The sequence below is a fragment of the Sapajus apella genome, unplaced genomic scaffold, assembly GCF_009761245.1.
Source record: "Sapajus apella isolate SASKATOON/1434 unplaced genomic scaffold, GSC_monkey_1.0 scaffold81, whole genome shotgun sequence".
Classification (NCBI taxonomy): Eukaryota; Metazoa; Chordata; class Mammalia; order Primates; family Cebidae; genus Sapajus; species Sapajus apella.
This window is the reverse complement of record NW_022437021.1, coordinates 9,385,056-9,408,490: the sequence shown is the minus strand read 5'-3', so window position 1 is coordinate 9,408,490 and position 23,435 is coordinate 9,385,056. Positions and strand designations below refer to the sequence as shown.

General features: G+C 35.5%; 1 protein-coding gene across 5 annotated transcripts in view; it reads left to right on the top strand.

Moving 5' to 3' along the window:
* Positions 1 to 23,435, top strand: part of CROT (carnitine O-octanoyltransferase) — a 53,591-nt gene that overhangs the window by 25,313 nt on the left and 4,843 nt on the right. For 4 of the 5 annotated variants that reach the window (XM_032253040.1, XM_032253037.1, XM_032253039.1 and 1 more), the window contains 10 exons: positions 2,706 to 2,799; positions 2,903 to 3,028; positions 4,390 to 4,491; positions 9,042 to 9,125; positions 9,207 to 9,314; positions 9,550 to 9,680; positions 20,286 to 20,409; positions 21,274 to 21,352; positions 21,442 to 21,535; positions 21,661 to 21,780. In XM_032253040.1, coding sequence (XP_032108931.1) covers positions 2,706 to 2,799; positions 2,903 to 3,028; positions 4,390 to 4,491; positions 9,042 to 9,125; positions 9,207 to 9,314; positions 9,550 to 9,680; positions 20,286 to 20,409; positions 21,274 to 21,352; positions 21,442 to 21,535; positions 21,661 to 21,780 — 1,062 coding nt within the window. Of the gene's footprint in view, positions 1 to 2,705; positions 2,800 to 2,902; positions 3,029 to 4,389; positions 4,492 to 9,041; positions 9,126 to 9,206; positions 9,315 to 9,549; positions 9,681 to 20,285; positions 20,410 to 21,273; positions 21,353 to 21,441; positions 21,536 to 21,660; positions 21,781 to 21,985; positions 23,260 to 23,435 lie in introns of those variants that run through there. The other variant, XM_032253042.1, reaches the window with a different exon arrangement.

Below are 23,435 nucleotides of genomic sequence, written 5' to 3'. Positions count from 1 at the left end.
GAAGAGAATTAGCCGAAACGCCAGAGAGCAGGGGTTCCGGAAGCAAAAAGAGCACCATTTACCACAAGCCTGGGAAAAAAAAAAAAAATCGGTCTCAAAAAAAAAAAAAAAAAAAAAAAAAAAAAATCAGGAAAATTTACATAAAAATCTGAGTTTCCGTTTTTGCCTTAAAAAACCCAAAAGTTCACTTTAGGAGGCTGAGGTGGGAAGATCATGGGGTCAAGAGACTAAGACCATCCTGACCAACATGGTGAAACCCCGTCTCTACTAAAAATACAAAAAAATTAGCTGGGCATGGTGGTGCACACCTGTAGTCCCAGCTACTCCGGAGGCTGAGGCAGGAGAATCGCTTCAACCCAGTAGGTGGTGGTTACAGTATGCCAAGATCACACCGCCGTGCCACTACAGCCTGGGTGACAGAGTAAGACTCTATCTCAAAAAAACAGAAAAAACCCAAAAGTTCTGACAACCATCAACCTACTTTCCATCTCTCTAAATGTAGCTACTTTATACCTTTTATTAACATAGGAATACAATTTTACAACATATAGCCTTTTGTGTGTGGCTTTTTTCACTTAGCATAATGTTTTCAAGGTTCATCCATGTTTTAGCATGTATGAGTACTTCATTCCTTTTTATTGCTGAATAATATTCTGTTTTATAGATACGCCACATTTTATTAACTATTTATCAGTTGATGGGACATTTGAATTGTTTCCACTTTTTGTCTGTTATGAATAATAGACAAATGGACAATAAATTATTCATAATGCTGCCATGAACATTATGTACAGGCTTTCATATGAACATATACTTTCATTTCTCTTGGGTATATTTTAGGAGTAGAATTGCCAGGTCATATGGTAACTCAGTGTTTAGCTATTGAGAAACTACCAGACTGTTTTCCAAAATGGCTGTACCATTTTACATTCCCATCAGGAGTATATTGGAGTTCCAATTTCACCATATCTTCACCAACACTTATTGTCTGCCCTTTTTATTATAGCCATGCGAATAAGGTTAAAGTGGGATCTCATTGTAGTTTATATTTGATAATGATGTTGAAGATTTTTTCACATGCCTTTTGGCCATTTTTATATATCTTCCTTGGAGAGATATCTAATCAGATACTTGGCTAGTTTTTAAATTAGGTTATTTGTCTTTTTGAGTTCTAATAGTTCTTTAGATATAAGACTTTTTATGGATATATCATTTGCAAATTATACCTCCTATTCTGGGCTTTGCTTTTCACTTTCTTGATGGTCTCTTTTGAGGCACAAAATTTTTCATTTTGACAAATTTCATTGCTTAATCTGAGGACATGAAGATTTATACATATATTTAAGATCTTTTTAAAAAATTGTGGGAAGTGAGGGAGATAATGTTTAAATGTACATTTAGCTGGAAATGTTGGCAGGAATTGAAGTAGAGATATCCAACAAGCACATTGGAACTTCAGCAACAGAGATTGAGAGAGAAAATGGTGTTGAAGTTAGAGAGTTAGTTGCCTCTTAACATAAACGTAATAATTGAAACTATTAAAGAAGTGGACGAGATTACCAATGGAGAAACTTGTAAGAGGAGCTTGTGAAGGCCAATGACAGAAATTTGGGAAAAGACACATTCAGCAGTTTAAGGAGAGCAAATGGTCAATGAGAAAGACTTCAGTGAGGTACGAAGATCACAATGGGAACATTGAAAAAATCAGGTTAGAAGATAATTTTAACATTTGTACCTGAGTGTCAGACATTCTATAATAGGGAAAATTAGACTGAAATAAAGCTACTGGGTTTCCTTTATGGGACATTATTGGTGACTTTCAGAAGATCAGTTTCAAGGTAATCACTGGAAGACAAAAATTCAGGTCAGTAAATTAAAGAGTGAATCGGAAGCAATGAAGGCAGAAGCCAGATTGTGTGGAGTATAGAATATTTAAAAATATATGATTCTGTAATTCAGATGTTTTTAATACAAATCTTTGTGCTTTGAAATATAAAAAATCAGATGTGTAGCTGAAAAACAGGTGCATAGTTAGCCAAGTTAAAAGAAAAGAGGGATTATCTTGTTACCAAATCTGTATCTCTTAATGGCGATGATTTGGGCAGTTATATGACCTTTCATTATCAAACTTAAAATGTCATTTCAGGTTTAACACATTTTCCTTTATAATTTCTCCCTAATAATAACCAACTTGTAAAACAAACATGAAAATGATCATTTCAGGGAGGAAGAAAAAGCTTCACAGCCAAAACTGGTGCTTTGAGGTAAAATGCAAATATTAATTGGATATACAGTAAGTCCTCTGGTTAAATATATATGCACATAGTTTATAGTTGGATAAAATATACATGATATTTGTGAAATTGATGACCAGGATATTTTTTAAGTTCTCCATTGTCAGGGATATTTACTTGTAACCTAGAAGTGCATGCACATTTCCAAAGTATATGTTAGCCAAACTAAATTTATCGAATAACTAAATTTATTTACTGAAATTAAATTATTGTCAAATACGCTTTTGGTGTTAATAGGACACAATCACTTAAAAATATGTGATGTAGGAAATCTGTTGGGGTCATAAGTGGTTTCTTTGGGTATACACCCAAACATTTAGATATTGATCAACGTTATGACCTTTTAAAGGCCAAGATAGTTACTATCTGCCTGTGCTCTTTTTAAATCTTCTTTCTTTCATATTCTATAAGACAATTGATGTACATCCGCAAGAAGTGCCATAGTGAACCTGATGGACCTGGGATTGCAGCATTAACTAGCGAGGAGCGAACTCGATGGGCTAAGGTTCTGATTTATGCTTTTCTTAACAAAGCTTTTCTCTAACGAACTCTTTTGATATATCGTATTTAAGTTCCTAATATTTGATTATCATCTTCTTGCCCTTTAGGCACGAGAATATCTGATTGGTCTTGATCCAGAGAACTTGACTTTGTTAGAAAAAGTTCAGAGTAGTTTACTGGTGTATTCCATGGAGGATAGCAGTCCACATGTAACACCAGAGGATTATTCTGAGGTACTTAACCAAGTTCTGTTTTATTTCTTGCAGATTTTTCTGGAAGACTCATATTTAGTGAACATGAGAGGATTTTTTTCTTTTTCTATATTTAGCCTCTTGAAACTTACTGTTAGCTATTCAATATACTTGTACCAAATTGAAGCTTATAAAGTAGATAGTAAACTGGTAAATCCTTGCCAGATTGTTTAGGTTCATTAGATGTGTATTATACTTTGTTTAAAGAAGTATGACTACATATCACATGTCAGTGTTTCTCAACATTTTCATTGCTTGTGTACTCAGAAAATTTATACAGACAACTAGGTTTAATGTACTTTTCTTAAGTACAAAGGTGTCAAAGGTGATACGAGAACCTACTCATAACCCATACTAGTGTATCTTGACACTGTAGTTGGGAGTGTCTGTCCTAAGAATGTCACCCTCATAAGTCATTTTTTATATCATTTGATTAATTACTGAATACATTGACGTCAGTGACTTTAAGGGTAAATATGGCCTCGTTTTATGCTTCCCCACTGAGTGACATTAGTTTCCCAGGAAATAATAAGAGGTAGTAATTATATTAGAAATCTCATAGTCTTTTGAAAATACTTAAATTATTTTATAATGCATTAATTGGTATTAAATAGGAAAAAATTATCAAGGATTGTAAAACCTTGTAGCAAGGAAAGTTTTTTTTTTTTTTTTTTTTTTTTTTTTGGAGAATCACCAAACTTCTTTTTAATGCAGAATATATTTTAATGCAGTGTTGTTCAAACTTTTTTGACTACAATTTGTAGTTACAAATATATTTAGATTGCAGCTCACATGCGTATATGCATGCAAACACATATATAAAATAGGAGTTTCACAGAACACTAATTACTTTTATTATCTGTGAGGTACACTCATATTTCCAGTCTATTTTATTCTCCTTTCTTGTAAGGACTATTAATTATGATGCACTGAATTGATTCCATGATCACTAATAAGCCAAAGTCTATACAGTTCGAAAAACAGGGTTAGTGGGAAATGAATTCTTAAAATGTTTCCTCCTGACTAGACTTTAATGAGTAAACTTTTATCAAGATCTTTTGTACTATGTAAGTTACAAAAGCCTTTTCCTCTCAATTCTATGTTCTGTAAACATTCATTAATATTGTACCAGCATTTTCTTTTCTGGTAGGATTTTCTTGAGATTTTGAGAAACAGCTAAAGTCAGAGCCAGAAATATTCTTTCTTGAGTATAACTATATTATTATTTTATTAAATTTGGTTGACCTGAAGAGGAATGGTGAGAAGATACATGTGTTTAAGATGTAAATTCTTACAAACCAATATTAAACCCTTTTAATTTGGAAAAATTAAACTTATTTTAGATTACTGCAGCCGTCCTTATTGGAGATCCAGCAATACGCTGGGGTGACAAATCCTATAACTTGATTTCCTTTTCTAATGGAGTATTTGGCTGTAATTGTGATGTAAGTAAAATACTGAAATTTTTTTTTTCTCTTTTTATCTTTTAGGTTAAATTAATGGCAATAAACCATAAATACTTGTGCTGTAGAACAGTATAAGTGAACACTAATTTAGTTTTATGGCACTTTGGTAAAAAGTTTAGTTATGAATTCTCAGTGAAAGTAGAGTATAGGACAAGTTATTTTCTTCTGTCGTAAGGCCAACAGTTTGTTGTGTATTATATCTGCAAAATGGAATTTGCATATAATATTTACATGGTATAAGCTCTTAAAACCTAGTATTACCTGCTTGCTGAGAATACCTATTTCAAAAGGTATTATATGGCATTATGTATTGTTCTATGCACACAGCAATGCATATGGATATATTTCTAGAGTTCAAGATTCACCTAGTAACTAGGTAACTATTTTCCTAGAATGACACATGATCTTTGGAACACTATTTAGACTGTGGATATTAAAATGGCAGTTACTACTATTTTTGACCTTTTTCACAAAAAATCACTCTTCTTGTTTCTCCTCTGTTCTCCTCCCATGGACGTCTACTAGCTCTGTGTACTACTTGTCTGATAGCCATTCAGGAGGTCCATGAACCAAGAAAATTTTTTATAAAAGGGTTTAGGGCTGGGCACTATGGCTCATGCCTGTAATCCCAGCACTTTGAGGGGCTGAGGCAGGTGGATCACCAGCCCAGGAGATGGAGACTGGTCTGGGCAACTTCATGAAATCCCATCTCTAAAAAAAATTTAAAAATTAGCCTCACATGGTTGTGTGTGCCTGTGGTCATACAAGTGGGAGGATTGCTTGAGCCTGAGAGGTTAAGGCTGCAGTGAGTGGTGATTGGGCCACCGCATTTCAGCCTGGGCAACAGAGTGAGACTCTTATCTCCAAACAAACAAAGGGGTGGGGATTAGCAGTTGTATTAATCCATATTCAGGTTTAGGTGACAGAAACCTAAATCAAATTGGCATTAGCTTGAGGATATATTTGTTGTCAAGGGGTGTAGCTAAATTTGGGTAAATCTGACTTCAGTGTCCAGATGCTTTCATTAGAAATCTCTCCCCATTTTTTGGTACTACTTTCCTTTGTTTGGCTTCATATTTAGATATGAATGTGATTGTTGTACCAACAGTCTCATGTCTTCATAGCTCTCTTCATAGCTTATTGACTCCCAAGGGAAATAGCCAGCTTATTTTTTTCCAACGGTTCTGGCAAAAGTCCTGGAATAATCCTCCTCGGTTGTGATGGGCCCGTGTGAATCATGTGCCCTTACTGGGGAATGAGGGGATGAGCCTGGCCTGGGTGACATGCCCAGCCTTGGAATCTAGTAGTAGAATCAGTCTCATTCAAACCACTACAGAGTGGTGTTTGGTTCCCTAAAGAACAATAAAGTAGCTGTTATTTCAGAACAAGATGGATTGTTTGATTAATAGGTACTGAAAGTAAATGTCTATTAGAATATCTCATTAGAGCTGCAGTAAAAGATTGCCATGAGTCATTTTGAAGATGTTCTCTTCACTCTTCCTTTGAGTCTACTGTTGACAAAGTAGTTCTTGTTAATTGCCTCAGTTTTCTTCTCTTCAGCTCCTCATTTGATTCTCCATGCCCTTCCTCAGTGTGGTTTATCTCTTAACATTCCCTGAAAACTACCCTTTGTAAGGTGGTTAACTGCCTCCTGGCTTCTTCCCTTGATTTCTCTTTGACCTGTCTGTTGCAGTTGGTAACCCTTCTTCCCCTTCTTTTGACACTGCCTCTTTCCCCTTAACAGTATTTTCCTATCTACTGATTCTGAAACTGACCTTAATATTCATCACACTTTTCCCTCTCTGACCACTTTCTTCCCTGATTTAAATGGTTTTATTGACCATAATTATATATGTAACTTGCAGTTATACTTTTCTAGCTTTTAGCTATTATTCTCATTTGAGAGTTGTGTTTCATTATATGTTAAATTGTTTAATTTGGATGTTACATTTTTACATAAGAGTAAGTCAGTCTTATTAAGAATAACTCATCTTGCTTTCCGTCCCTCATCCCCAAGCCCACCAGAAGACACCTTTTGCTAAACTGATTTTTACTAATAACACCAGTATCCTGCTGTTCACACAAATTCAGGATGAAAATAATTTTGATAATCTTGTCTGTCTCTGAATAAAGAATATTGGGCCCATAATGAGCATATCTTTCAGCACAACTGAGTTGTGTTTTTGTAGCGTGTGAACATGTTTTATGTGTGTGCATTAACATGCATATATTTATGAAATTGATCTGATTATCTTCATCTGATAATTTGCTTTAAATTCCATGTAGGTTTCCCTTCTAACCTAAGATGATTATGGAAGGTGCAGTTTAACCCATCTAAATCATCATTAGTGAAATACATATGCTGTAGGCCAGGCATGACAGCTTATGCCTATAATCCCAGGACTTTGGGAGACCAGGGTGAGAGGATTACTTGATTCCAGCAGTTCTACACCAGCTTGGGCAACATAGTGAGACCCCATCTCTACAGAAAATAAAAAAGTTAGATGGGCATGGTAATGCATACCTATACTCCCAACTACCTGGGAGGCTGAGGTGGGAGGATCACTTGAGCCTAGGAGGTCCAAGTTGCAGTGAGCCATGGCTGTACCACTGTACTCCAGCCCAGGCAACAAAGCAAGACCCTGTCTCAAAAAAAAAAAAAAAGAAAGAAAGAAAAAGAAGTATATGTACTGTAATATAAAGCTTATTTTACCCTAAAGCTGTGTTGCTCTTCCATAATTATAATTGGTTGAATATATACTTTTGTGATTATATTAATTACATTTCTTTCATATTTTATAATCCTCAAGTCAAGTACATTGTCTTCTCTATATTGTAGGCTTTACGGTAAGGCTTTGCAGAGGGTCTTTAGTTAATAATAACAATACTTACTAATTATCGCTGTGAGCCAGATCCTTAGTAAGCACCATATTAGTAGTATTAAAATTATTTTTCACAGCAGCTGTATGTGTATATGAATTATCTCTACTGGGGAAATGAGGCAGTTTAATTTGAAAGCAAAGTAACTTTCTGACTGTTGCACTGCTAGGAAGTAGCAGAGTTTGAATTCAGAACCAAAGCCTCCGTTCTTAAACACTATGTCAACACATATTGCCTCTGTATAAGTGCAAGAAATCAAAGGTAAAAATTATGTGAACAAATAAAGCATCAGGATAGCAATGGAATTTTATATTTCCCGACTTTTCTTTTTTGAGATTATTAGCTTTCCATCAGGAGACGGGTGCTTAGAATTATAGCTCAAAGATTAGCCAGGCATGGTGGTGTGTACCTGTAATCCCAGCAACTCAGGAGGCTGAGGCAGGAGAATCACTTGAACCTGGAAGGTGGAAGTTTCAGTGAGCTGAGATTATGCCACTGCACTCCAGCCTAGGTGACAGAGTAAGACTCTGTCTCCAAAAAAAAAAAGAAGAATTACAGCTCTACTTGGAAACTGGTACTGTTTGTCTTAAATGAAACAATGTATGTGATAATATCTGAAAATTCTTTGTAAAATTGTGAAATACCCCACATTTATGAGAGTCTAGTTATGTCTGCTATTGCTGGCAGAAGAACTACTCAGGCATCTTATACTGACCTCCCTCAAGAGCCTTTCCTGATGTAGTTGTTGCCTGGTTGGTAACAATAAATTGTGTTTATAAGCTCCACTGGGCCATGATACAGGCTACTGAGCTGTAGTGTTAGGGTGACATTTAAGACACCTAATTACTCCTCTAAAACTGGGCCTATATCTTGAGACTTTCCTTCTTTCCTTCCCAAGCTGACAGTGTCACATTCAGAAGATGAATGATATCTGTGTTTAATATAAAGTGGTAACAGTCACAAGGAACCTATCTGTTGTAACTCTAATCTAAGGAATATGGGGAAAATATGGGCAAAAACTTTGTCCTTCAAAGTAAATGATGGAAAAATTCACAAACTGCAATTTCTTTCTCTAATATAGTTGACAAACCTAAAACACCCCTGTAACACCTAGCCTATCTTTCCCACATTTCTTAAACTGAGAATTATTTCTGTCACATCTGGACACTCATATAGATAAAACACACAAAATGGATATGCTTTCTAATATTTAACCTAAGTGGCCTATGTCCTTACCTAAGTTCATGCCCATCCCAAATGCTTTCAGATAGGCTGCCATACCTATCTGCTTTTCTACCCTGTTCTTACAATTCCAGAACATCTTCGTATTGCATATATAAACTTGCTTTGACTTCTAGTAAAAATAGCAATTTCTCTAGATTGTTCATATGTTACTTTATACACCCTCATGACCCCAAGCCCCACCAGGAGCCCAACTAGGGGCTTGCAAATTTAAACAATTTTTTTTCCAAAAAAAAAAAAAAAATAGAGCAGTTACTAAACTGTAGGGAATCCTGTATCTTATCAGGAGGTGAGGCATTTGATGACTCTATTATCTGTTAAGAATGGAGACAAAGTGAAAATAAAATATTGGGTCAAGTTTTAAGTTGATATAAAGTATTCAGAAATCTTGTGTATTCTCATTTTAGCATGCTCCTTTTGATGCAATGGTTATGGTGAACGTCTGTTATTATGTGGATGAGAAAATTTTTCAGAATGAAGGAAGATGGAAGGTATATTTGAATAAATATTTCATCCTTTTTTCTCCTAATAATTTTATAGATAAAATATTTTTAAGTCTTTCCTATTTTCAGGGTTCAGAGAAGGTACGAGATATACCACTTCCAGAAGAGCTCATTTTCACTGTGGATGAGAAAGTATTAAATGACATCAACCAAGCTAAAGCCCAGTATCTCAGGGAGGTATATTTTTTGACTTTTCTCTTAAATAATAATAATGCTTTTTTCTTTTAACAACCATATATACAAATTTAACTGTCATCCACGCATGTCTTCATAAAAGATTTTAAAATTAAGCCTTTAACACCTTTACTTCTTTATGTCTGATGATTACTTTAATGCAGATGATAATTTGGTTCTCTTCAGTATATTCTCCTTAGATGATTTTTCACCATTCTCATTTAATTCTTCTTGTTAGGCATCTGATCTACAGATTGCAGCTTTTGCCTTTACATCTTTTGGCAAAAAGCTAACCAAGAAGAAGATGCTTCACCCGGATACATTTATTCAGCTTGCACTTCAGCTGGCCTATTACAGACTTCATGGACAGTAAGGACCTTTTATTTTCTATTTTCACAGTCCAAGAGCATATCTTTTTCATAGCTATTTCATCTTAACTCCTCAGTGTTTATGCTCACTTTTTTTCCAGCTGGTACTGTGTCCTATTTGTACTTCCGTCATCAGAGTATTTAGATTTCCGACTGTGGTGGTTTCAGGGTGTTTCCTTGATACTTTATCACAGTATCTACTTGATAACTTTTGAAGTGTCTATTCTCACCTGAAAGAGGATTGGTCATTCTTTGGCATTCAGATCGCTTAGTTTTCTTGCAGCGTCAATTTTCTGATGGGTTCATGAAAAGTTGTGATTTTATAAATTATCCAGCCTTTACTCATTTTTAGAATAGGAGTGACGTTAATGTTGTGACAATATATCCTAAGAAGAAGTGGAAGTCCCTCAATCTTGCTTTTTTATTGATAAATAAGTTATCATTGAACATATTTATCAGGTACATGTGATTTTTTTTAATACATGCATAAAATATGTAATGGTCAAATCAGGGTAATTGACATATTCACAGTGAGACATCACCTCACCCCAGTTAAAAATGACTTTTATCGAGACAGGCAATAACAGATGCTGGCAAGGATGTGGAGAAAAGGGAACCCTCATACACTGTTGGTGGGAATGAATTAGTACAGCCACTACGGCAAACAGTTTGGAAGTACCTCACAAAACTAAAAAAATAGAACTACTTTACAATCTGATGATCCCACTGCTAGATATATATCCAAGATCCATCTGCCTTGGCCTCCCAAAGTGCTGGGATTACAGGCATTAGCCACTGTGCCCGGCCCACATTTTCTTTATCCATATATTTATTGATGGACACTTAGGTTGATTCCATATCATGACTATTGTAAACAGTGCTGCAGTAAATATTGGAGTGTGGATAACTCTTTGATATGTTGATTTCCTTTCTCTTGGATATATACCTAGCAGAGGTAGGTATATATCCAGATTGTTACCACTCTACTCCAGCCTGGGTAACAGCAAGACTCTAACAACAACAACAACGAAAAGAACATTTGCCCATTTTAAATCAGATAAATTTGTGTGTTGCTATTTTTTAAGTTCCTTATATATTCTGATTATTAATTTCTTGTGAGATAGTTTGCAGATATTTTCTCCCATTCTCTGGGTTATGTCTTCACTTTGCTGATTGTTTTCTCTGCAATGTAGAAGCTTTTTAACTTAATATGATTCCATTTTCTATTTCTGCATTGGCTTCCATGCTTCTGGGGTATTTCTCAAGAAATATTTGCCCAGTACAGTGTCCTGGAGAGTTTCCCCAATATTTTCTTTCAGTAGTTTTACAGGTTCAGGCCTTATATTTAAGTCTTTAATCCATTTTGATTTGAATTTTGTATGTGGTAAGAGATGGTGGTCTAGTTTTATTTTTCTGCATATGGGTACACATTTTTCCCAGAACCATTTATTGAAGAGTCTGTCCTCTCCCTAATTTGCCTTTGTTGAAAAGGAATTGCCTGTAAAACACATGGATTTATTTCTGGGTTCTCTATTCTGTTCCATTGGCCTGCATGTCCGTTTTTATGCCAGTACCATGCTGTTTTGGTTACTATAGCTTTGTGGTATATTTTGAAGTTAGGTAATGTGATGCCTCATGCTTTTTTTTTTTTCTGCTTAAGATTGTGTTGGCTATTCTGGGTCTTTTGTGGCTCCATACGAATTTCTTTATTTTTTTTTCTATTTTTGTGAACAATATCATTGGTATTTTGATAGGAATTGCATTGAATCTGTAGATTGCTTTGGGTAGGATGGACATTTTAACAATATGAATTCTTCTAATTAATGAACATGAGCTGTCTTTCCATTTTTTTGGTGTCCTCTCTCTTTCATTAGCGTTTTATCAAATGTTTTCCTTGTATAGATATTTTTACTTTTTTGGTTCAGTTGATTCCTAGGTATTCTATATTTTTTGTAGCTATTGTAAATGGGATTGCTTTCTTGATTTCTTTTTCAGATTGTTTACTTTTGGCATATAGAAATACAACTGATTTTAATATGTTGATTTTATATCTTACAACTTTACTGAATTTGTTTACCAGTCTAATGGCTGTTCATTGGAGTCTTTAGGTTTAAGTATAAGATCATGTCACCTGCAAACGGGATAATTTGACTTTTTCCTTTGCAATTTGAATGCTCTTTATTTCATTCTCTTGCCTAATTGCTTTGGCTAGGACTTTCAATACTGTGTTGCATAAAACTGGTGAAAGTAGGCATCTTTGTCATGTTCTAAATCTTAGAGGGAAGGCTTCCAGTTTTTCCATGTTCAGTATGATGTTAGCTCTAGATTTGTCATATGTGGCTTTTATTGATTTCATGTATATTTATTCTTTACTAAGTTGTTGAAAAGTTTTTTTTTTTTATCATGAAGGGATTTCAATTTAATCAAATGTTTTTCAGCATCTATTGAAATGATTACATGGTTTTTGTTTTTTATTCTGTTGATGTAATGTATCAATATGTTGAACCATCTGAATTCCACTTAATCATGATGAATGTGATCCTTTTTTTTTTTTTGAGACAGAATTTCACTCAGGCTGGAGTGCAGTGGCATGATCTTGGCTCACTACAACCTCCGACTCTCTGGTTCAAGCAACTCCCTGGTTCTCCTGCCTCAGCATCCAGAGTAGCTGGGATTACAGGCATGTGCCACCACTCCTAGCTAATTTTTTTGTATTTTTAGTAGAGACAGGGTTTCTCCATGTTGGCCAGGTTGGTCTTGAACTCCTGACCTCAGATGATTCATCCACCTCGGCTCCCAAAGTGTTGGAATTACAGGCATGAGCCATTGCACTTGGTTGTTGAATGATCTTTTCAATATGCTGTGGAGTTCAGTTTGCTAGTATTTTGTTGAGGATTTCTGCATCTGTGTTCATCTAAGATATTGTTCTGTAGTTTACTTCTTTCCTTGTGTTCTTGTCTGGTTTTGGTATTAGGATAATGCTGGCTTCATAGAATGAGATCGAAAATATCTGCCATCTTCAGTTTTTTGGAATAATTTGAGTATAATTGCTACTAGTTCTTTTTTAAAATGTTTATTAGAATTCAGGAGTGAAGCCATCAGGTCCTAAGGTTTTTCTTGATGGGAGACTTTTTATTGCCTCAGTCATATTACTTGTTATCAGTCTCTTTAGGTTTTCTGTGTCTTTATGTTTCAATCTTAGGTTGTATGTATCCAGGAATTTATCCATTCTTTATAGGTTTTCCAACTTGTTGGTATATAGTGACTCATAATAGTGTCTAATGATCCTTTATATTTCTGTGGCATTGGTTACAATATCTCCTTTTATCTCTGAAATTATTTATTTGAGTCTTTACTTTTTTTTCTTATTCTAGCTAAAGGTTTGTCAACACTGTTTATCTTGTCAAAAAACTAACTTTTGCAGCTCCTGTAGAAGTTCAGAATGCTTACTATTGTGGACTGGGAGTGTCTACAACAAAAAGGATACCCTGGCTGCATGGGAAGGCTGCTAGGGCTTCATGGCCTTGTGGATTCACGGAGCATGCTTCCTACAGCATGATACTGCTAAACAGCCTATCTGATTTGGTGTCCTTTTTGGCTGAGATGAAGGGTGATCGCTGAGTTTTGTTCATTGGGGATCGCTAGTCCCATCTCTACCCTTTGTTTCTGGCTGCCTCTAGAATTTTTTGCCCTGTAGGCAAAGATGCTTCCCTTAGGATGAAGCAGGAATGATTTGTCTGTGAAGGAACTCAACATGGAGATGAAAGTGTCTGTCTGCCTTGATCTCACTTCTTTTAGTGTAGTAATGTGAGCCAATGGGAGTTTTTCCACATGGGGCCTGGCAGCTTGAGGGAGGGGTGTCATGGATGAAGAGGCTGTTTCTTTTACCTTCTGCTTGAAGTTTTTTGCTTCTCTCTGCCTCCCGGGATCATCACAGCCTCCATTTTTGTTTCTAGGATACTCCTGAGGATAATTGGTACTGCATGGTTGTTTGGGTTTTCTGTGGGGAAGAGTGAAGCCAGATTGCTTCTACTTTGCCATTGTGGTAACATTACTCCTCTCAGTTTTGTTTTTTTATCCAGTCTGAGAATATCTGTCTTTAAATATGTTATTTAGATAGTTAAATTCAATATAATTGTTAGTAAAGTTGTGTTTAAGTCTACCATCTTGCTGTTTATTTCCTAGTTATCCCATCTGTTCTTTTTTCTTTTTCTTTTGAATTTTTTGAGCTTTTAAAAAATTACTTCATTTTATTTCTAACATCAGCTATACTGGGTTTTTTTTTTAAGAACAGTTGACTTACTTCAACATCATGGGGATTAGGGGCCCCCAAACCCCCAGTGCTTTAGAAAATCCAAGTGTGAATTTTGACTTCCCCCCAAATTACTAATAGCCTACTACTGACCAGAAGTCTTACCAATAACATAAATAATGAACGCACATTTTGTATATGTATTATATATTGTATTCTTACAATAAAGTAAACTAGAGAAAGGAAAATTTTGTTAAGAAAATCATAAGGAGGCTGGATGTGGTGGCTCATGCCTATAATCCCAGCACTTTGGGAGGATGAGGCAGGTGGATTGCTTGAGGTCAGGAGTTTTAAGACTAGCACGGCCAACATGGTAAAACCCCATCTCTACTGAAAATACGAAAATTAGCTGGGTGTTCTGGTGCATGCCTGTAATTCCAGCTACTTGGGAGGGTGAGGCAGGAGAATTGCTTGAAACCAGGAGGCAGAGGTTGCAGTGAGCCAAGATTATGCCACTGCACTCCGGCCTGGGTGACAGCGTGAGACTTTGTCTCAAAAAAAAAAAAAAAAGAGAGAGAAAAGAAAATCATAAGGAGGAGAAAATATATTTACTATTCATTAAGTGGCTAATCGTAAAGGTCTTTAGCCTCATCTTCACCTTGAGTTAGGCTGAGGAGGAGGAGGAAGATGAGGGCTTGTCTTGCCATCTCAAGGGTAACAGAGATGGAAGAAAATTCCCATTTGAGTGGATTCACACAGTTTAAACCTTTGTTGTTCACAGATCAACTGTGGTTGCACTAAGGTTTACAAAATACTTTTTCAAAAAATCATAATCTTCACAGTCAAATAATATTTTCCATTTTAAGTATAATATTAGAACTGTAAAACAGGAATACCTCTATTTCCTTCTCCCATTCTTTGTGCTGCTGTTATCCTACGTTATACTTCAACATGTGTTATAAACACAACACCCTTTAATATATTTGTGTTAAGCAGTCCGATAATTTTTAATGTGGTAAAATGTATATAACATAAAATTTGCTATTTAAACATTTTTAAGTGTATAATACAGTGGCATTAATTACATTCATAATGTTTTACAGCCTTCATCACTATTTTCAAAATTTTTTTGTCACCACAGACAGAAACTTTGTGCCCCTTAAGCAATAACTTTTCCATTCCTCACTTCCTGGTTACCTCTAATCTTCTTGTTTCTATGAATTTGCTTGATCTAGATATTTCAAATAAGTGGAATCTTACAATTTATCATTTTTTTGTCTGGTTTATTTCACTTAGGATAATATTCTCAAAGTTCATCCATGTTGTAGAATCAAAACATCATTCCTTTTTATGGCCGAATAACATTGTATTACCTGGATGTACACCACATTTTGTTTATCCATTCATTTGTTGATAGATACTTATGTTGTTTCCACCTTTGGGCTATTGTGAATAAAGCTGCTATGATCATTTATATGCATATATCTCTTTCAGTCCCCATTTTCAAGTCTTTTGAGGAGTGGAATTGCTGGTTTGTATGATAGTTGTTCGTTTAACTTTTTGAGGAACTGCCAAACTATTTTTTATTGTAGCCTTACCATTATACATTTCCATATCCTTGCCAACACTTATTTTTCCTTTTTTAAAAAAAAAATTGTAACTGTCCTACCCATTTGTGAAGTGGTATAACTCCTTGTGGTTTTGACTTATGATTCTGTAATGACTTATGATGTTGAGTATCTTTTCATGCATTTTCATTGTTCATTTATTTATCTTCTTTGACAAAATGTCTATTCAAGTCCTTCACACATTTGCCAATTAGGTTGTTACTCTTTCTGTTTTAGAATTGTAGGAGTTCTTTATATTTCTAGATATGAAACCCTTATCACATATATGACTTGAAAATAATTTCTGCCATTGTTTGGGTTATCTTTTTCACTGTCATAATAGTATCCTTTGATGTACAAAGTTTTAAGTATTTATCAAGTTCATCTAGTTTTTTTTTTCTTTTGTGGCTTGTGCTTTCAGTGTAATATACAAGATATCATTGCCAAATTCAGTGTTGTGAAGCTTTTTCCCTGTGTTTTCCTCTAAGATTTTTATAATTTTAGCTATTACTTTAGGTCTTTGACCCATTTTTGAGTTAATTTTTGCATATGGTATAAAGTAAGGATCTGTATTGGAGTTATTCAGAAAAGCAGAACCAATAGGCTTTCAGACATAATGAATTTTACACTTGATAAACTGCAGTATCCTGCAAATACAGCTTTTGTTTGTAATGGTAAACCAAAAACTTTGTGTTACTCATTTTATTGCAATATTCACTTTATTGCGGTGGTCTGGAACAGAGCCTACCATATCTGTGAGGTATGCCTGTAGATAGACCATTTTTTTTAGTTCAGTCTACCAATCTCTTTGATTGGAGAGTTACATTTGAAATTATTTACATTTGAAATAATTACTGACAAGGCAGAACTTACTTTTACCCTTTAGTTATGTTTTATTGAGGTCTTATATGGTTTTTGTTCCTCAATTCCTCTATTACTACTCTTTTTGTTGAATTTTTTAGTATGCCATTTTGATTTATTAGTTTTCTTTGGTGGGGTCAAGTTTGCCTATCCTTGTAGTTCTGCGTTGACGTCTGTACATTTAAAGGAGTCATTTCCAATTTTTATAGACTTGTTTCAGCAGGTAAGGACTTTCTCCTGTCTGGTCCCTGGGTGGACAGGACTGCCTCCAGAACTGCAGTTGAGTGGGCTGGATCTAGGTCATGGGACTGCTTATGTGTTAGACAGTCAGCAGACCTGTTATGAGAGTGCAGTTCAGCATGGCTCCTGCCTGGTCCCTGGACAGATGGGACTGTCTCTGGGACCACTATTGAGTAAGACTGGAGCTGGGTCAAAGGGCTGCTTCTGTGTCCACAGTCAAATGCAGTTTTCATGGGTCAATTACTGGGAGAGCAGGGGTCGTGATACCTTCCAGGTCCCTAGACAGATGGGACTTCCTCCAAGACTACAGACAAGCAGGGCTGGAGCCAAGTCTCCAAGGTACCTCACTTCAAAGAGTTGCTCTTCTCTCCAGATCTTGGCCTTCATATCCTAGCTGCTTTAACAATTGCACAAAGTAATTTATAGATTCTGTGCTATCCCCATCAAGCTACTATTGACTTTCTTCACATAATTAGAAATAAACTACTTTAAATTTCATATGGAACCAAAAAAATTCCACATAGCCAAGACAATCCTAAGCAAAAAAAAAAAAAAAAAACAAAAACAAAGCTAGAGACATCACACTACCTGACTTCAAATTATACTACAAGGAACCAAAACAGCATGGTACTGGTACCAAAGCAGATATATAGACCAATGGAACAGAACAGACGCCTCAGAAATATTGCCACACATCTGTAACCAGCTGATCTTTGGCAAACCTGACAAAAACAAGCAATGAGGGAAGGATTCCCTATTTAATAAATGGTGTTGGGAAAACTGGCTAGCCATATGCTGCAAACTGAAACTGGACCCCTTCCTTACACCTTCTACAAAAATAAATTCATTTTGTTTTCTTGGATTAAAGACTTAAATGTAAGACCTAAAACCATAAAAACCTTAGAAGAAAACCTACACAATACTGTTCAGGACATAGGCATGGGCAAAGACTTCATGACTAAAACACCAAAAGCAATGGCAACAAAAGCCAAAATAGACAAATAGGATCTAATTAAACTAAAGAGCTTCTGTACAGCAAAAGAAACTATCACCAGAGTGAACAGGCAACCTACAGAATGGAAGAAAAATTTTGCAATGTAACCACCTGACAAAGGGCTAGTATCTAGATTTAATCTATAAGGAACTTAAACAAATTTACAAAAAAAACAACCCCATCACAAAGTGGGCAAAGGATATGAACAGATACTTCTCAAAAGAAGACATTTATACAGGCAACAAACATATGAAAAAAGCTTATCATCACTGGTCATTAGAGAAATCCAAATCAAAACCACAGTGAGATACCATCTCACGCCAATTAGAATGGCGATCATTAAAATGTCAGGAGACAACAGATGCTGGAGAGGATGTGGAGAAATAGGAATGCTTTTACACTGTTGGTGGGAGTGTAAATTAGTTCAACCATTGTGGAAGACAGTGTGGTGGTTCCTTAAGGATCTAGAACTAGAAATACCATATGTTTGACCCAGCAATCCCATTACTGAGTATATACCCAAAGGATTATAAATCATTCTGCTGTAAAGACACATGCACACATAAGTTTATTGCAGCAGTGTTCACAATAGCAAAGACTTGGAACCAACCCACGTACCCATCAATGATAGACTGGATAAAGAAAATGTGGCACATATACACCATAGAATACTATGCAGCCATAAGAAAAGGGGAAGTTCATGTCCTTTACAGGGACATAGATGAAGCTAGAAACCATCTTCCTCAGCAAACTAACACAGGAACAGAAAACCAAGCACTGCATGTTCTCACTCATAAGTGGGAGTTGAACAATGAGAACACATGGACACGGAGGGGGAACATTACACACCAGTGCCTGTTGAGGGCTTGGGGGCTAGGGGAGGGATAACATTAGGAGAAATACCTAATATAGATGACAGGTTGATGAGGGCAGCAAACCACCATGGCACATGTATACCTGTGGAACAAACCTGCATGTTCTGCACATGTATCCCAGAACTTAAAGTATAATAAAAAAAATATTCTGCAAAGCCTTCAAATAGATGTTTTTTAAATCCAGTTTTTGTTGTTGTTCCTAGCATTAAGACTGGCTTGCTGCAAGCTAGCTTATCATAGCTGGCATTGGAAATTTCACATAGTATTATTATTTTTTTTTTTTAGGCAGCAGATATGTTCAAATCAGGTTCCAAATAAATTTTACACATTGCATTTGATTGATATGCCTCTTACCTCTTTTTTTAAAATGATAGGAATCTTTTCCCTACTTTTTTCTCATTGTATTTGATTTTATGAAGAAACGGGGTCATTTATCCCATACAGTTTTCTGAATTTTCCTGATTGTATTCTCATGGTGATACTTAACATGTTGCTCAGTCTCTTGTTTGTCTTGGAAACTGGTAGAGCTATAGAATTGATAAGCGTCAGTTCTTATTTTGGTTACATTTTACAATAAATCAAATAGTTAATGCTCTTTTCCTTCTGTTCCATCTTTTAAGATTGAGAGTGTGTTCATTTGTCAGCCAGCATCTATTATAAAAAGTTTACTCCCTGAATTTTTTACCTAATGTTTTAGTAGCCATTGAAGATCATAGCCAAGATTCATTATTTCATTTGAGGCTACAGAGTGGTGTTATTTTATTATTCATTTTTACTGCTTTTATTTTTAATTTGCTTTCTGAAAGAATGTTATTTTAGTGCTGTTTAAAGATATTACTCAGACTTCCTCCTTCACACTTTGAAGGGATAGCATTTCACTCCAGAGAGACAGAAACACTGAACAGAAGAGACTTTTATACTTAAAATTGCTATATCATTCTCCACCCAGGAAAACAGATATCACTCTGGGGAACTTCTTAAAGTTCTACTTTATTCTGAAGGAACTAAAGATCAAGGACTCTGTGTTATCTATTTCTGTGTAATAAATCACCCCAAAACTAAGTGGCTTAAAACACATACATTTTTTATATCACATATTGTGGGTCAGTAATTTTATAACACAATTTTGCGGGTCATTTTTTGTGATGCAGCTTAGTTGAGTACCTCTGACTTAATTCAGGTTTTTCATGAGGCTGTAGTCAGTATCAGCCAAGGCTGTTTTCAGCTGCTCTCCTGAGGGTCTAGTAGGATTCAGTTCCTCCCTAGCTGTTGTCCAGAGGGCCTTTCTCAGTTTTCTGCCGCTAGAGCCTCTCCATCAGGCAGCCCCCAGCATGGCAGCTGGCTTTCTTCAGAGTGAGAAATAACAGAACAAGAGAGAACTCTCTTTGTACCCTAATTTCAGATGTGATATCCCATTACTTTTGCTGTATTCTCTCCATTAGAAGCAAGTCACTGTCTAGCCTGTGCTCAAAGTGAGGAGTTACAGCAGAGCATAAATAGCAGGAGGCAGGAATCCTGGGGGCCATCTTAGAAGCTGTCTGCTACAGACTGCAATGTATATGACCTGACAGTAGTCAGGCCTTTGAAACAGCCTACATTATCAGAGTACTTTTTGCTCTTTGGTATTGAAAGTAGCCTCTTTTTTATTAAAAGTCTTCAACCTACCTGTGTTAGAGAGCCTAGTCTCTGAACGAAGCTAGCTTTATTAGGCAACGGTATCTTTAATGATATTAGAGCATTTTCTTTCTTATGATACACTCTTAATTTTTTCTTGTAGCCCTGGTTGTTGCTATGAAACAGCTATGACAAGATATTTTTATCATGGCCGTACGGAGACTGTGCGATCATGCACAGTTGAAGCAGTCAGGTGGTGCCAGTCCATGCAGGATCCTTCCACCACTGTGAGTATTGGAAAAGAAAAACACTAACAAGATTTGTTGAATTGTTCTAAAGGAACAGTGGTCTTTGAGTAACTAACTTCTTTGCTTCAATTTTTCTGGATCATTAAAATATTTTGAGACATCCTCTTCTGAGGTTTTCAAAGCATTTGTTCATTCACCAGTGAAATGTGTATTTGTAAAGACTAAGGAAAAGGGAAGGTGGGAAAAGAAGCCTGTTTGTGTTATTTTCTAGGCAAAGGGTCCTCAGTACTTTACGTATTTCAGTACTTCTAATCTACCTTTAGAACAATACCAATAAGCACAAAACTCCTAAAGTGCCATTAAAAGGAAGCTTTTCTTGATGTGATTGAATGTTTTTGAAATCACAGATTCTTGTTTCATGTACTAAATTCAGGACAGTTGTATGCTTTGTTCCATACTCTTTTTTTTTTTAAGCATTTAGACAACAGTGAATTTCCTTCTCACTGTTGTTTTAGTATATTTGTTTCTTTAGTTTTGCTAGCTGTGGTTATATCTGAGTGCCTGTGTCTTAATTTCATACAACCACTTTATTGTCGTTTTTGTAGTTATGCTTTCATTTTGAAATCTCAGTTGCTTTTATCTTTGTCCTTGTTAATGTCACCAGTGCTGTCCCCAAATTCATATTTTCCTATTCCAGGAAAGAAATAAAAAGCAAGACATACAGAGAAAAATAGGCGATAGAATAATTAAAGAAAATACATAGGAGCATGTGTTACAGATCTTCCTAGAAATCTTCTTTCTTTTCCCACATTTCCCAAATCCTAATTACAGTGAGCTTAGGATTTTTTTCTAGTTGAGTTCTGTACAGTTTGTTATTGAAGTGTCCTTTGATTTTTAATACAGCTTCATGAGCGGCAGCAAAAGATGTTACAAGCTTTTGCAAAACATAATAAAATGATGAAAGATTGTTCAGCTGGAAAAGGTACTTATGTTTAACATTTTTCTGACTTAAAAAAAAATCTCTCATGGTGAAAATTTTTTTCTAACTTCAGATTTGGGGTTTCCTTGTAGGATTTGACCGTCACCTTTTAGGTCTTTCACTCATAGCAAAAGAGGAAGGTCTTCCTGTTCCAGAACTGTTTACAGACCCACTTTTTACCAAAAGGTAATATACTGTAGTATTTTACAACTTCATCAGTTGGCTTCTTTTTTTTTGTATGTTAAATGCTTTTTAGAAACAATATAAGCATCCGTAGGCCTTGTAAAATGTTCTTTTATTGTGCTACACAGTGGAGGAGGTGGAAATTTTGTTCTCTCAACAAGTCTGATTGGCTATTTACGTGTCCAGGGAGTGGTGGTTCCCATGGTACACAATGGTTATGGATTTTTCTACCACATCAGAGATGACAGGTGAGGCTTTTCTTTTTTATTCTTACTGTGCTATAGTGTAAGAACGATACTACTTTTGTTATTTAAATGCCTTTCCTACACTATGATTCTTATATTGCCATCTGTCACTTGCTACATAAGTAACTATTTTTACCACTTAGGGATTTAATGCATATTCATGTTTCTCTGTCCTGCTTTTGAGAGACTTGTCAAATCATTCCCTTAGGTACTTTTATGCAGAACACTGTTTGAAACTGACTCAGCAATCATAGCATCATCCTCAAAATCAGTACACCCGTGAACATATTTGGCTTGCACAAGGTATTTTATAATAAGCTCAGTTAAAACATTTGCATATATGGTGGTTTATGTAGTCACAGACAATATTAATGAGACAGAGAAAAGAGACTGGGTAAATTGTATTTTTTAAAACATGTTTTCCCAATTCAGATGCAGTTCATTTGGGCTGTGTGGAGTTTGACTTATGTTATGGAAAGAGAGAGAAAGAAAAGATCAAAACCTGGTATAGAAAAGAGTGGTGGAGAACAAGGTAAAATTAAAGTGATAGCAAGGCGTGGAAGTCCTTATTTACAATCTAGCAGTCTCTTTACAGGGGCCTTTCAAAGCATAATTGGCTTCATAAAAATTATGTGACTACATTTAGCACTATGTGAATAAGAAGAAGGCAGGCTTGGAGGAACTTCAGATAGAAAGTGAAAATTGGAATGGTAATATGCATGACATATTTCAGTTTCTAATACAATTGACTCTCGAACAACATGGGTTTGAACTGCATGGATCCACTAATATGCAGATTTTAAATAAATGAGAAAATTTTCTGGAGATTGAGACAATTTGGAAAAAACTCACAACTGCATAGCTTAGAAATATCCAAAAAATCTAAAGTATGTCATGAATACATAAAATATAGATACTAGTCTATTTCATCATTTACTACCATAAAATATACACAAATCTACCATAAAAAGTTAAAATTTATCAAAACTTATATAAACCCTTACAGACTTTATGTAGTGCCATTTGGAGTCAAGAGAAATATAAACAAATGTAAAGATGCAGTTTTCAATCAGATTGCATAAAACTAACTATGATACTTACTGTACTACTGTAATAATTTTGTAGCCACCTCGTGTTGCTATTATGATGAGCTAAAGTGTTGCAGGTATCTACTTAAAATGCCATATAATGCTAATCATCTCTGCATAAACAGCTTGTCTCTTTAGTAGATCACAAAAAGTGATCTTTTGCAGTTAGATTCTCATGTATTTTTTATTGTGGGTAGTACAGCACTATAAACATTAAATAATACCATGCAACCCCTATGTAGTGCAGCTAGTGATACTGGAAGTGCTCCCAAGAAGCAGAGAAAAGTCATGACATTACAAGAAAGAGTTGATTTGCTTGATACGTATGGTAGATTGAAATCTGTAACTGCAGTTGTCTATCATTTCAGTATAAATAAAGTCTAAGTAACATTGGAAAAAAAAGGAAATTTGTGAAGCTGTTTCTGCAGCTACACTGGCAGACATTAAAACTTTGCATTTTTTGCAAAATACCTTTATAAAAAGGCATACTTACAGACTCTACTATGATTCTAGAAAAAGCCAAGTTATTATATGACAACTTTAAAAGACGGTGAAGGATCTAAAGCGGGA